The sequence below is a fragment of the Hemiscyllium ocellatum genome, chromosome 21 (genome assembly GCF_020745735.1).
Source record: "Hemiscyllium ocellatum isolate sHemOce1 chromosome 21, sHemOce1.pat.X.cur, whole genome shotgun sequence".
Classification (NCBI taxonomy): Eukaryota; Metazoa; Chordata; class Chondrichthyes; order Orectolobiformes; family Hemiscylliidae; genus Hemiscyllium; species Hemiscyllium ocellatum.
In genome coordinates this window covers 49,971,991-49,987,764 of record NC_083421.1, presented here as the reverse complement: position 1 = coordinate 49,987,764, position 15,774 = coordinate 49,971,991, and the positions used below count along the sequence as shown (strand labels likewise).

Sequence of the window (15,774 nt, the reverse complement as noted above, 5' to 3'; positions counted from 1 at the left end):
GATGATGGAATTTGACACAGAGAATGCTGGAGAAACTCAGCATCTGTGGAGAAAGGAACAGAGTTAATGTTTCGACTCCATTATGACTATTTTTAAGAACTAGAATTTGACTTCAATTTTTGTTGAAGTCTGGAATTAAATGAGCACAAAGCCATTGCCAATTGTCAGAAATATCCATCTCATTTCCTAATGTCCTTTAGGGAAGGAAATTGCTGACCTTATCTAATCTGGCGTAAATATGACTTCTGACCCTCTGAAACAGCTTAGCAAACCACTCAGTTATAACTATCACTGTAAATCTCAAAAGAGTAATGAAATCCGATGGACCACTTGGCACCAACTTAGACACGAGAAATGACTGGCAAACACAGCCCTGATGAACCTCAAAGTCCACCTCATTAACATCTGGGGGCTAATGCCAAAATTGGAGGAGCTGTCTTACAGACTAATTAAGCAACAGCCTGACATAGTCTTATAGAATCATACCTTACAGAAAATGTCCCAGACACCACTCTGGAAATGTCCTATTGTATCGGCAGGACAGGCTCAGCAGAGGTGGCAGCACCATGGTATATAGTAGGGAGGGAAATGCCCTCAGAGTCTTCAAAATTGGCTTCAGAGTAGGCATATCTTAGAACTCTGTGGAAATCTGGATTGCTGGACCCCTTGCTGAGATATTTGTATCATCGATAGCCACAGGTGATGTGCCAGAAGACCGGAGGTTGACTAATGTGCTGCCACTATTTAAGAAAGGTGGTAAGGAAAAAACAGGGAACTATAAACCCATGAGCCTGACATTGGTGGTGAGCAAATTGTTGGAGGGAATCCTGGGGGACAGGATTTACATGTATTAGAAAAGGCAAGGACTGATTAGGGATAGTCAACATGGTTTTGTGCATGAGAAATCATGTCTGACTAACTTAATTGATTTTTTTGCAGAAGAGGATTGATGAGGGTTGTGGGAGAAAATACAGGTCTCGGCCTCCCCATGACATGGCCTCAAAACAGACAACACAAAATGTCTGCACTTAGCCTACCCACAATGCCTCAAATTGGCCAAACCAGCCACCCCAGACTTCACACATACCTCAGGACATGATTCATCCAGCCCAAGACCAAGAGAATATACTTGTTCAGATCCTTCCAATAAACCTAGTGGTAACAGTTTGCTGCTCAGCCATGCTGCAGAAGACAATCGATGCAGTACTTTGCTATTTATGTGGAGTAATTCAAATGGATTCCATGGCCAAACCTTGGAAACAAGGAAAGAATTGTATATTTGAAAATAAAAGTGATGAAGTGTGAGTTTTTGATTCCTAAAGATGTAAATTATATTCATAATGGAATTTGGAGGGATGTTTAATGTGAGTATACTTAGGAAAGAATATATTTGTCCTGAAAATAACTAACAATAGTGCAAAGTGATGGTGGCACAAATTACTTTGCCCTTTCTGGTGAGTGTTTCGCTGGGATTGAATTTAGTTAAGCAAAAGCACAATTCATCTCTAAGTAATTGAAGTTCCATAATTTATCGACTTATACTCTACTTAGCAACTTAGCGAGTTTTGACAAGATTTGTAGCTCAGTTAGAGGTTCTGGATGTAGTTTGAGGTTCTGTCTCACCAACACACTAAAACAGCAGCTAATGAACTTGAAAGACCCTATACAGACAACAAGCAAAACTAATGTAATTTACAAAATACCGTGCAAGAACTGTAACAAATACTACATTAGACAAGCAGGCAGAAAACTAGCCACCAGGATACATAAACATCAACTAGCCACAAAACTAGCCACCGTCTCTCACTAGTATCCTTACATACAGATAAGGAAGGACACCACTTCGACTGGGACAACACATCCATCTTAGGACAAACCAAACAGAGACATGCATAAGAATTCCTAGAAGCATGGCATTCCAACTGGAACGCTATCAACAAACACGTCGAGTTAGACCCCTATCTACCACCCCTTGAGAGAAATTTGATTAAAGCTACAGATACTGCCTCAGGCAACAGGCTATTAAGCTAAGGGGAGATTTGATAGAGGTGTACAAGATGATTATGGGTTTAGATAGGGTTGACAGTGAGAACCTTTTTCCGCTAATGGAGTCAGCTGTTACTAGGGGACACAGCTTTAAATTAAGGGGTGGTAGGTATAGGACAGATGTTAGGGGTAGATTCTTTACTCAGCGGGTTGTGAGTTCATGGAATGCCCTGCCAGTAGCAGTGGTGGACTCTCCCTCTTTATGGTTATTTAAGCGGGCATTGGATAAGCATATGGAGGTTATTGGGCTAGTGTAGGTTAGGTAGGCTTCGGTCGGCGCAACATCGAGGGCCGAAAGGCCTGTACTGCTCTGTATTTTTCTATGTTCTATTAAAAAAAACACTTGTACATTTAAATGGGAGTGGCCAGTTCTCTCAGCTCAGCTTTTTACTGGTTTGATTTGGTTTTGGACTGGCTATTCCCTGAGAGTAGTTAGGCATTTTTAAAGCTGCTGGACCCAAAGAGGCAGGTCCAGGTTGATCCTCCTCTCTCTCGGACATCTCTCCTGTAAGACCCTGTGTTTGATTTTACCTTCTGTGCCAAGGGGTGTGTATGGGAATTGTTGCAAGCGTTTGGAACAGTATCATTAAGTTGAGATGATCTGTTGGATTTTCAGATTGGTTGTTATTCAGTATCCTGTTCTCTTTTGTTTGAGTTTCATTCGGTAATCTTTTTAATAAATCCCATTTTGTTTAAAACTATGTGGTTTGACCAACCTGCCTCCCTCCTGGAATATCCATGCTACAGCTGTGACCGGTTTTAGTTACCTTATCTAAGAAAAGATATATGGGCATTGGAGGTAACCGACAGAAGGCATCGCTAGGCTGGTTCCAAGAATGAGGAGAAGTTGAATAGATTGGGCCTGTATTGAGTGGAGCTTAGAATGAAAGGTAACTTTGTTTAAATATACAAACTTCAAAGGGACTTGACAGGATAGTTGTGGAAAGGTTGTTTCCCCTTTTGGGAAATAGCATAATCTCAGAGTAAGGGGCCGCCCATTTAGGACAGAGATGAAGAAGAATTTTGAAGAGAAAGGCTGAAATTGACAGATCTTAATCAGGCAGGGAATCAAAGGCTATGGGGCAAGGGCAGGAAAGTACAGTTGAGGATTAGCAGATCAGCCATGATTTCATTAAATGGCAGAGCAACCTTGTTGAGTTATTGGGTACTTGTGTTCCTATATTTTATGGTCTAATGAAAATTGACAGCACAGGAGCAGAGTATCTCTGGCAGTAACCTCTGGGCTTCCATCTTTAACTGCTGCAAGTGTGGACACTTTGAAATTGGCAGTTCTCCCCAGTAATAACTGAATACCTGTTGTCAATAATCAGCATTACACGTCAATTTTTTTTTAAAGTGCTGAACCTATCCAGGTAGATAGGATGATTAAGAAGGCATTTAGCATGCTTGCCTTCATTGCTCATACATTTTGAGTATAGGAGTTGGGATGTCATGTTGAGGTTGGACAGGACATTGGTGAAGCCCCTTCTGGAGTATTGTGTGCAGTTCTGGTCACCCAGCTATATGAAAGGATATTATTAATTTGGAGTGTTCAGAAAAGATTTACCTGGAATGGAGGGTTTGAGTTATAAAAATAGGCTGGATAGGCTGGGGCTTTTTTCACTGGAGTGTAGAAGGTTGAGTAGCAATCTTGTAGAGGTTTCTAAAATTTATGAGGATCTTTTCCCTAGGATGGTGGTGTTCAAAACTAAGGGGCATATTTTTAAGGTGAGAGAAGTTTTTAAAAAGACATGAGAGTCAACTTTTTTACATAGTGGTTAGTGTGTGGAATGAACTGTTAGAAGAAGTGGTGGATGTAGGTACAGATACAACATTTAAAATACATTTGAATAAATATATGAAAAGGAAATGTTTGTAGGGAAATGGGTCAAATGCAGGCAAATAGGACTAGATTAGTTTGGGAACATGGGTTGGCAGGGTCTAGTTGGATGGAAGGGTCTGTTTCCATGCTGTATATTCTATGACTCTGTTACAAAGGGACCATACATGGAACTTCTACATCATTTAGTTGTTAACAGTTCAAACAAGTGCCCTGTAATTTGAAGAAAGTGTAAATGTTGGACTTCAATGGATGTGTTAATGTGCTAACACAATAACTGTAAAGGTCCAGAGGTGTCTGACAGTCAATTTTATGTGGCCTCTGAGAAAATTGTGTGGCATATGTCAAAGGTGTGAAATCATATACTTCCAACTCTTAGCCCTCCAATATGGACTGATGGTACAAAAGTGTTACACAAGAGAAACAACAGCACTTAGAGACTACTTGAGCTCCACTCACCAGGAGCTCTGATATCAATTTGAAAGACCCTACAGAGCCAAATCTGAGACAGTGACAGATTATGGGGTAGTGTAAATCAATACATTCAGTAAAGGAATCTCAGAATCAATACTCATAAAATGATCCTGTGCTATACCATGAGAACCTTGTTGATGACTTTAGTGTAATGGTAAAAAATGAGGTCTGCAGATGCTGGAGATCACAGTTGAAAATGTGTTGCTGGTTAAAGCACAGAAGGTTAGGCAGCATCCAAGGAATAGGAAATTCGACGTTTCGGGCATAAGCCCTTCAATTCCTGATGAATTTCCTATTCCTTGGATGCTGCCTAACCTGCTGTGCTTTAACCAGCAACACATTTTCAACTTTAGCGTAATGGTTCCTACCAGAAAGGGAAAAGGTAGGATGCAGGTCTTAATGGCTAAAAACGTAAAAGGTCAAAGTTTCAGCTACTTCAAACTCAGTATATCATTTTCTGTTGTTTGATGAGTGCAAGAGCTTTCTACTGAAATAATCCTCCTACACTAATACTCTCTATGCAATTGAAAAATAGTAACCATGACCACTTCATTCAATATTGAGCAAATCTCAACATTTAAATGTAAATTTCGACATCATGATTCTGGGAACAACATCAAAAAGAGAGCTCGTAAATCTGAACATTCCATTATAACAAAGTGAAATAAATAAAGTGAAGCACAAAAATGTTTAATTGCTTTAATAACAGTGTGTACTATTCTGTGAACTGCAATTACAGAATACAGTAAATACCAGAATATCTGGTAAACACAGTCCAATACTACCACGATTGGAAGTTCCATGATGCAATCACACATACAATTCCATCTTTCAATTGTGTGAACTACCAATCTGCTGGTAATGGGCTGATAAGAATTCAGCAGGCAAAAAAAGCATCTGAAATGAATCTTGAATGCAGGTGAATTAAATAATTTGCAGGTTAACTTTTGACGATCATTTCAGCGCCAAATTTCTGAAAAAAAACAATCAAAAGTAAATGGGGAGTAAATCCGATCAGTTTGGGCATGTCTATATGGAAATGTCATGTAGAGGAGAAACAGTGTTCAAGATGAACAGTTAAATAAACAGAAATATAAAAGAGAATTGAAGTATACGATGGGTCAGTCTGCACAGAAAGTGTTAAATCTAGTTTTCTGTTTCAGATGACAATCAACCTGTTGTATTTCTGGAAAATTCTGCTTTTTGTTCAGATTTGCAGCAATTGAGATTTTTCATTTAAGCAGAAAAAACATTGGGTGGAATCTTCCAAGCACCTGAATGGTTCAGAGTACAATGGGACCTTGATCAGATGGGCCAATCGGCTGTGGAGTGGTAGATGGAGTTTAATTTAGATAGATGTGAGGGGGTGCATTTTGGTAAGGCAAACCAGGGTAAGGCTTATACAGTTAATGATGAGCCATTGAGAATGTTGCCAAATAAAGAGATCTAGGAGTGCAGGTACATAGATCCTTAAAAATGGAGTTGCAGGTCGGCAGGGTGGTGAAAAAGGCATTTGACTTGCTTGCCATCATTGGTTAGAACATTAAGTACTGGAGTTGGGAAATCATGTTGTGGCTGGACAGGATATTGGTGAGGCCACTTTTAGAATACTGTGGACAATTCTTGTTACCCTTCTATAAGAAAGATGTTGTTGAACTTGAGTGGGTGTGTAAAAGATTTACAAGATGTTGCAGGGACTGGAGGTTTTGAGTTATAGGGAGGCATTGAATACGGTGAGGCATTTTTACCTGGAGCATCAAAGGCTGAGGGACAACCTTATAGAGATTTATAAAATCACGAGGGACAAGAAGAGGGCTAATAGCAATGGTCTTTTTCCTAGCAACGGTGAGTCCAAAACTAGAGGGCATAGAGTTAATATGAGAGGAGCAAGATTTACAAAGAACTGACTAGTTACATTTTCATGCAGAGGGTGATGTGTATATGGAACAAGCTACCAGAGGAAGTGGTGGATGCAGGTAAAATGACAACATTTAAAATGCATCTGGATGGATATATGACGAGGAAGGGTTTAGAGGGATATGGACCAAATGCTGGCAAATGGGACCAAATTGGAATATCTGGTTGGCACGGACGAATTGGACCAAAAGGTCTGTTTCTGTGATGTATGACTCTATGACTTGAAAAATTGCAAGTCAGTTGGTAAAGTTTGAAAAATGAGATTCTCAATGGCAACGAAAAGAAGTTTGATTTCCAGCCAAGATTTTAGTGGCAAGACTGGAATGTTGGTAACACAAGAGAGTTATTTGTAGCTGTTAGTACCACATTGTTACCCAATCACACTTTAGTTATATGCAGTTTGCTATTTTACCAGGCAATGGAGAAAAAGTAGATGGTGCCAATTTTCAACATGGAAGTTTAGAATGGTACTTGGTAGTTCCACACAGCTTGCTCTTCCAGGCCACCATGTTATATCCACTATATCTTAGGTCACATTCCATTGCTAGTAACTATCTGCATCCTTCATCGGTGGAGGTTGGTACTGGTCAAGCACCACCAGATATGGCAAGACATGCAGGTCTTGTGATTAGTGGTAAGTCAGAACTGTTCTGACAAATGATCACTTGACGCACACATTAACTCTGTTTTCCCCTCCACAGATCTGCCAGACCTGCTGAATTTATCAGCAATTTCTATTTTTGTTGACCATGTCACTGTTCATTACAAATTCATCATAGCCATTTCTGTGACACACAATCAATCACAGGTAATCTTAATGGTAACCTGTGGGCAACAATTCACTAAGACAATCCTGAGATCTCATGGGCTGAATAAGGGTCCAGAGCTGAATTCTGCTCATATTAAAGTGTAAGAACTTGACAGTATACACTCATATGTAATGCAGTCTTTGTTGGGTGATGTGCAAGTGGACAGGATGGGGGGGCAGGTGGTGGAGGTGGGTAATCTTACGTCAATCAAAATCACCTTCTTCTTTTCTGAGAAATGGTTTGTACTTCATACTTTGGAATAAAGTTCACCACATCAAAGGTCCATGTACAGTCAATCAATGGCCCTCCTTATTGGAATCTTCCATGTTCCACTGAACTGAGGTAAATGCAAAACTGCCATTTGTGTCCGATGTGAATGCTGACTTATTCACATCACTAAACACCTGTTCTGTTTCTGGTATTCGCACACAAATTCAATAGAACCATAACTGATAATATTTTGAAACGGCGTGGCAACTCCAAGCATCTGCACATTGGCATGTCAATGTAGTTACTTTTGGCTTCTTTAGCCACTGCCATGCATGGTAGCTCAAAAAATTAAAGGGAACATAGACCATAACCAATAGATGCAGCTACAGCAGGAGTTATCCTCACTGTAGCCATGGTGCAACGAAGATGCAGAGAAATCGAGAATGTGCTAGCAAGCCCTGGGCCAGCAGCAACTTCCAGCGGCTGCTGGCTGCCTTCTGCATGAAGAAGCTGCAGGTGAAAGTCCCTCAGTATGAGGAGGAGGTCCAAGACACCCAGAGTTTATCATTCTTTATGACATTTCCTCCAGATGACTAAAGTGCTACTAAACTGAGGAAGTTCTGGGACACAGTCACAGAACTGCTGGTGGCTATCCTATCCTGGTGGCTGTCAAGGTGATAGCTGCGCTGAAATTCCCTAAGGACCTCAGTGGCATTTCGTAATCCTCAACCCATAAACTTATCAAGACTGTTACTGATGCCATTAGTGCCACGTCACTCCTTATGGCTATAGCTCAGCCATAGGCTTTATCTGGATTTCCTTTAGGTGCAGGACATCAAACGTTGTATGCACATTAGGAGCGCCAAGTCATAATGTTGCAGACTCCATCTTGGAAGCTGCCATGATGCCTATATCCTTGATAACTCTTAGATTTCTGCTTTATTTCAAGGGTTGGAAGCAATACAATGATAGCTGCTGGAAACTATGGTGACCCTCTGCAACATGGCCTCCCTTACACCCCTTGAATCTGAGTGCAGACACAATGCAGCCCATTGTCCCACCAATGCCATGGCTATGAAAACAATAGGTTTCCTGAAGATGATTTACTGATGCATTGATCAGTTTGTGGGGGGTGGGGGGGGTGAGGAAAGTGAGGACATTGAGCAGGAGGAACATCACTTTCAGCATGATAGAGCAGTGCAGCATTGGACCCAACAGGCCAGACAGGACTTAATTGATAATTGGTTCCACGAAATGTGAGCTGGGTTAGGTAAGCATTCATTCATTCGAAATCTTTCCCTGTTTAAAAGGTAAGAAGACCTCTTTATTTCCAGAAGCAATTACAGATTTTATTTTTGTTTGCTTTTCTTGTTGTTCAATTAAAGCTAACATTATCTGCAATTTGAAGGCTTTACAACATGTGATGCTCCCGAATTGAACAAGGAATAGATGTTAGGTTACACTTACATTAAAAAAAGAGCAGCACTCCTTCGCACAAGTTTTTAACATGGTGTCATGCTAAGGGTGTCATGCTGTATCTTCATTGTTGCAGCTGCAGTCATAATGACACTTAGTCAAAAGCAATACATTCATGATTGCGAGATTCTATTTCCAAATAATAATCACCTCATACCATGTATGTGCCCACAGAAGCTTTTCTCTTCATTTTCCTTCCACTGTGTGTATTTTGAAGGGCTATCCTTGGCTGGCAGAATTTGACCTGGTGCACAGCAGGACTTTAAGTAAGATGCCTACGGCATGAAGCCCAAAGGTTCCTGGCAGCAATAAGTATTTCTGCTGCTAACAAACATGTAATATGTGAGCTGCAAATGTGTTGCTGGTCAAAGCACAGCAGGCCAGGCAGCATCTCAGGAATAGAGAATTCGACGTTTCGAGAATAAGCCCTTCATCAGGAATAAGAGAGAGAGAGCCAAGCAGGCTAAGATAAAAGGTAGGGAGGAGGGACTAGGGGGAGGGGCGATGGAGGTGGGATAGGTGGAAGGAGGTCAAGGTGAGGGTGATAGGCCGGAGTGGGGTGGGGGCGGAGAGGTCAGGAAGAGGATTGCAGGTTAGGAGGGCGGTGCTGAGTTGAGGGAACCGACTGAGACAAGGTGGGGGGAGGGGAAATGAGGAAACTGGAGAAATCTGAATTCATACCTTGTGGTTGGAGGGTTCCCAGGCGGAAGATGAGGCGCTCCTCCTCCAGCCGTCGTGTAGTTGTGTTCTGCCGGTGGAGGAGTCCAAGGACCTGCATGTCCTCGGTGGAGTGGGAGGGAGAGTTAAAGTGTTGAGCCACGGGGTGATTGGGTTGGTTGGTTCGGGCGGCCCGGAGGTGTTCTCTGAAGCGTTCCACAAGTAAGCGGCCTGTCTCACCAATATAGAGGAGGCCACATCGGGTGCAGCGGATGCAATAGATGATGTGTGTGGAGGTACAGGTGAACTTGTGGCGGATATGGAAGGATCCCTTGGGGCCTTGGAGGGAAGTGAGTGTGGAGGTGTGGGCGCAAGTTTTACATTTCCTGCGGTTGCAGGGGAAGGTACCGGGGGTGGAGGTTGGGTTGGTGGGGGGTGTGGATCTGACGAGAGAGTCACGAAGGGAGTGGTCCTTGCGGAACGCTGATAGGGGAGGGGAGGGAAATATATCCTTGGTGGTGGGGTCTGTTTGGAGGTGGCAGAAATGGCGGCGGATGATACGTTGTATACGGAGGTTGGTGGGGTGGTAGGTGAGAACCAGTGGGGTTCTGTCTTGGTGGCGGTTGGAGGAGCGGGGCTCAAGGGCGGAGGAGCGGGAAGTGGAGGAGATGCGGTGGAGGGCATCGTCGATCACGTCTGGGGGGAATCTGCGGTCCTTGAAGAAGGAGGCCATCTGGGCTGTGCGGTGTTGGAATTGGTCCTCCTGGGAGCAGATGCGGCGGAGACGAAGGAATTGGGAATATGGGATGGTGTTTTTACAGGGGGCAGGGTGGGAGGAGGTGTAGTCCAGGTAGCTGTGGGAGTCGGCTGCACCCGATGTGCCACACACATCATCTATTGCATCCGCTGCACCCGATGTGCCACACACATCATCTATTGCATCCACTGCATCCGATGTGCCACACACATCATCTATTGCATCCGCTGCACCCGATGTGCCACACACATCATCTATTGCATCCGCTGCACCCGATGTGCCACACACATCATCTATTGCATCCGCTGCACCCGATGTGGCCTCCTCTATATTGGTGAGACAGGCCGCTTAATTGCGGAACACTTCAGAGAACACCTCCGGGCCGCCCGAACCAACCAACCCAATCACCCCGTGGCTCAACACTTTAACTCTCCCTCCCACTCCACCGAGGACATGCAGGTCCTTGGACTCCTCCACCGGCAGAACACAACTACACGACGGCTGGAGGAGGAGCGCCTCATCTTCCGCCTGGGAACCCTCCAACCACAAGGTATGAATTCAGATTTCTCCAGTTTCCTCATTTCCCCTCCCCCCACCTTGTCTCAGTCGGTTCCCTCAACTCAGCACCGCCCTCCTAACCTACAATCCTCTTCCTGACCTCTCCGCCCCCACCCCACTCCGGCCTATCACCCTCACCTTGACCTCCTTCCACCTATCCCACCTCCATCGCCCCTCCCCCTAGTCCCTCCTCCCTACCTTTTATCTTAGCCTGCTTGGCTCTCTCTCTCTCTTATTCCTGATGAAGGGCTTATGCTCGAAACGTCGAATTCTCTATTCCTGAGATGCTGCCTGGCCTGCTGTGCTTTGACCAGCAACACATTTGCAGCTGTGATCTCCAGCATCTGCAGACCTCATTGTTTACATGTAATATGTGAGAACAGGACTGTAGAGAGACGTGTTAAGTACATGATGAGGTGAGCATTACATGGTACAACACCCTTAAACTCACAGAGAGAAATCCTCTACAAATTCTCTGAAATTAACACTCAATCAATCTTGGGAAAATTTAGCCCAGTGTCTCAAATTTTGCTGGAAAAATGACAACTAGTTCATGATACACAGTGTTAGAAATGCATGATTTTGTCAATATCTCCTGGCAAAAATGAAATGAGGTATGAATCACTAACTTATTAGACAATTTTTGCTATATGAATATGAAACCATTACTGCAGCTTATGAAAAGAATTTTTAGGATTCTGTACAAAATGAAAACAAACTGCAACAGAAGGGGTGATCCTCTTGGATGTTTGTCATAAATCTATGATAAAAACATAAGATTTCCTTAGTGGAACTCCTCATCCAGCAGCACTGTGAAAGTACTTTCATTATGTGGACATCAATAGTTCAAAAACAGGTTAACACTATCTTCTCAAGGTCAAGGAAAGGTGAATAATAAATGCTGAGCTTATTAACAAAAATGAGAATGAGATTAAATGAAAATAAAATGTTTGGTTATTATTGGATAAACAAAACCAATACTCCATTCATGTAAATGGAATTGTTTGGTAGCATAGAACTGGAGTATAGCTGAAAAAAGAACATATAGAGTCACAGAGTTGTTCCAACTTGTCCATGCTGACCAGATATCCTAACTTAATCTAGTCCCATTGCCAGCATTTGGCCCATATCCCTCTAAATCCTTTCTATTTATATACCCATCTCGCTGCCTTTTAAATGTTGGAATTGTACCAGCCTCCACCACTTCCTCTGGCATTTCATTACAAACACTCATCACTCCTGCATAAAAAAGTTACCCCTTAACTCCCTTTTAAATCTTTCTCCTCACACATTAAACCTATACCCTTTAGTTTTGGACGTATCTCCTATGGGGAAAAGACCTTGACTATTCACACTACCCATGCCCCTTATGATTTTATAAACTTCTATAAGGTCACCCCTCAGCCTTCAAATGCCCTGGAGAAAATAGCCCCAGCCTATTCAGCCTCTCCCCAGCTCAAACCCCCCAACCTTGGCAACATTCTTGTAATTTTTTTCTGAACCCTTTCAGGTTTCACAATATCTTGTTAATTTTTTTTGTCTTGTACTTATCAGGACATTTTGTACGTATAAATCTGAAGAAAGGTCACTTTGACTCTCCCTTCTCTCCACAGATGCTGTCAGAACTGTTGCTTTTTCTGGTTTTGCATACAGTATAAATATTGGTATTCTCCTAAAATGATATTCTTGCGAATCATCCTGATAAGTGCAAGATGAAATGTGTTCTTTTTCCAGCAATATACTCAGGGAGAAATGTGTGTAATATAACATTTTCACTTTTCAAAATGTTCTAAATGTATTTGAAATTGTCCAGTGAAAATATATGGGTAGAAATTAGAAGTAAGAAGCCGCCCTCTCAATAGTCAGAGAAATTTAGAAACAAATGTGAAGAGATCTCAGACGTAAGTAAGCATAATAATAAGGGATTTTAATTTTCAAAACATTGACTGGAGCTACTATAGGGTTAAAGTTTTGAATGATGACGAATTTGTCAAATAAAAACTGAAGGAACAACAAATGTTGTAAATCAGAAACAAAAACAGAAATTGTTGGAAAAACTCAGCAGGTCTCAGTTTGCCTCATTACTCAGTCCTTGAGTAGAGAAGTTGGAAAGTTATATTGAGGTTGTATAGGACATTGGTGAGTCCTCTTTTGGAGTGCTGTATACAGTCCTGATCACCCGGTTGTACTAAGGATATTTTAAGCTCAAGAGGGTTCAGAGGGATTTACCAAGATGTTGCTGGGTATGGGTTTGAGTTATAAAGAAAGGCTAGATAGGTTGAGACTTTTTCACCGGAGTGTGGGAGGTTGAAGGTGACTTTAAAGAGGTTTATAAAATCACAAGGGGTATAGACATGGTTAATGGTAGGTGACATTTCCCTGCAATGAGGATTTCAAGACTAAGGGACATATTTGTAAGGTGAGAGGAGACCAGAGTCAAAGAAGACTTGGGGGCAATTTTTTTTCACACAGAGGCTGGTTAGTGTGTGGAGTGGACTTCCTGAGGAAGTGGTGGATGCAGGCACAGGTATAACCTTTAAAAGTCACTTAGATATTTACATGAATAGGAAACGTTTGGAGGGGTATGGGCCAGGAGCAGGCAGTTGACACTAATGTAGTTTGACTTATGTTTGGTATGGATTGGTTGAACAGAAGGATCTGTTTCCTTATTATATGGCTGTATAAATAATTATAGACAGGCAGGAGTATGCAAGACCACAGCCAGCCAGGCTGCATCAGGGAGTTGAGAAGTCCACGTTTCGAGAGTAACTCTTCTTCAGGATCACACCCAAAACATCGACCTCTGTATCTCCTGATGCTGCCTGGCTGGCTGTGTTCTTCCAGCCTCCCGCTTGTCTACTTTGGATTTCAGCATCTGCCTTTTGTTTCGTCTCTATAAATAATTAAACATATTGTAAAAAGTCTGTGATTTAAATTCTGATGAAAATATTGAGCAGGTCTAGCGCATTCGTGACTGGGAAAACATGGTCTTTCGCAGGAACTCCGCTTGAATTTAGTGAAACCCTGATGGTTTACTCATCAAATCATCGAACTTGAATATAAAGCTGTAGTTGGAGCAAGTGATCAGCCATTCGATCTGGACCTGTACATTGCGCAGCAGCTCAATGTGACCCACAAAGGTGTGCAGTCCGCAAGCTCCTCCTGCCAGCTCCGTCTCTCAGGGAATGGCACTGAGTCCGGATTTCCTGTTATTCCGGACACACTTTTGTTCATGAAAAGGCGGGGCCGGTTGAAAAGTGTGTTTTTTTAATCATGTGATGCAACTTTGATCCAATGAGAAGAAGGTGAGTGATGTTCCTTACTTGTGAAGCGAACACATTCAAATGTTAAGTGACACATACACACACACAGATAGAACCTGGGCCGAGAGGCGTTCACCGCACATTGATTTACAACTTGTCAGAGGCTGCGGACTGGGAAAAGGAACACACCGAGAAAACCTTCTACGGGTTTTAAGGGAAGGTAACCTTTGGAACCGAAGCAAACCGACCCTCCCTGTGATCGTCTTTTTTTCCCCCCTTCGAATATAAAGAGATCAACTGAGTGGAGTTACGGGGTGGGATCGATAGATGAGAACGGTTCAAGTTGTGGCTGGTTGTCAGGCTGAAGTCGACAAGAGGTTATTACAATCTGGCAAGATTTCTGTGTGTCTTTGGAAAGCTGGATAACTCCGTTTCGGGAGATATTTGGTTCGTGATGATGATCGAGGAAATTATTTCTTTGTTTTGGAATCCGCCTCTCAATCTGAACAGCTCTTTCTAACTTGTTTAGAAATCTTTCTCACCTTGGACTCTCATATATCCTGTGTGATCTGTGTTCTCAAGCAGATAACGCTCACTATCTCTGTACTATAGAAGATTTGTTTCTCTGATCTTGTACTCTGCAATTTATTTTATTAATCCTGTGTTGACAGATTTCTCACTCTGATCCTGTATTCTGAGAAATTTAAGTTACTAATCCTATGTCACGGGAGAGTTCTCACTGACTGTGTATTCTGGGAGAATTCTGTCTGTGTTACAGGAGATTTCCCTGCCTCAGCCACTCAACCTGTGCTCAGGGAGATTTTTCTGTTTCTGACCCCGCGTAACAGATTTCTCTCCGACCCTACATTCTGGGAGAATTCTCTGTCTCTGACCCTGTATTTACGGGAGGTTTTTGTCTCTATGTTCTGGGAGGTCTCTGTCTCTGACTATGTGAGCTGGGATGTTTCTCTGACTCTTGTGTTCTGTGAGAATTCTCTGTCTCTGACCCTGTATTACGGGAGATCTCTCTGTCTCTGACCCTGTGAGCTGGCGGAATTCCCTGTTTCGGTCTCTGACCCTGTATTACGGGAGATCTCTCTGACTCTGTGTTCTGGGAGGTTTCTCTGTCTCTGACCCTGTGAGCTGGGAGAATTCCCTGTTTCGGTTTCTGACCCAGTGTTACGGGAGATTTCTCGCTGACCGTGTGCCCTCTGGAAACCTCTGTTTTGCTCCGGGTGCTATGCACCAATTGGACCTGACTCTGCTGCCGCCGCCACCAACACTTTGTGACTGCAGGGACAGTTTTGGAAATGCCGGTCCGGAACAGGTACAACTTGGTGGACGATGTGGCTGACTCCAGGACCCCCCTTTATAACGAAGAGGCTTTCGAGCACGGCATTCATTTCCAGGCCAAGGTAATGCCCATCAATAGCGCTACGTTCCTCACTTGTAATGTCCCCACATAAAACTCTGAATGCAAAAGGCGCGAATCCTATCACTGACCCCAACCGTTTCAGAAACTATCCCTGGTAATACCTCACACCTCGCTGTGGCCCCAACAATACAAAAGGTTCAACTGAAACCTCAAGATTTAAATGTAGCTGATGCAACAGTTATGTTGCAGGAACTTGAGGAGAACGCGCTATATTATTTAATGATTTACTTTGCTGTGAAGGTGTTGTTGGAATTCAAACCACATCCTGAACTTTTAGCACTCCTTGTCCGTGACAGAGCCGCTTTTTAAACTGCAGTCGTATCTGGCACCCG

The 15,774-nt window shown here is 42.9% G+C and overlaps 1 protein-coding gene and 1 long non-coding RNA gene across 3 annotated transcripts in view; both read left to right on the top strand.

Annotated features, from left to right (window-relative positions):
• LOC132825868 (uncharacterized) overlaps positions 1–1,229 on the top strand; it is a 34,382-nt gene extending 33,153 nt beyond the window's left edge. Inside the window, exon 3 of the long non-coding RNA XR_009645821.1 lies at positions 940–1,229. This is a non-coding gene — a long non-coding RNA (uncharacterized LOC132825868). The remainder of the gene's footprint in view (positions 1–939) is intronic.
• Positions 1,230–14,690: 13,461 nt separating this feature from the next.
• si:dkey-34e4.1 (carboxyl-terminal PDZ ligand of neuronal nitric oxide synthase protein) overlaps positions 14,691–15,774 on the top strand; it is a 130,820-nt gene continuing 129,736 nt past the window's right edge. For both annotated transcript variants that reach the window (XM_060841447.1, XM_060841444.1), the window contains exon 1: positions 14,691–15,422. In XM_060841447.1, the coding sequence (XP_060697430.1) occupies positions 15,318–15,422 (105 nt within the window). In that variant the 5' untranslated portion in view covers positions 14,691–15,317. The remainder of the gene's footprint in view (positions 15,423–15,774) is intronic.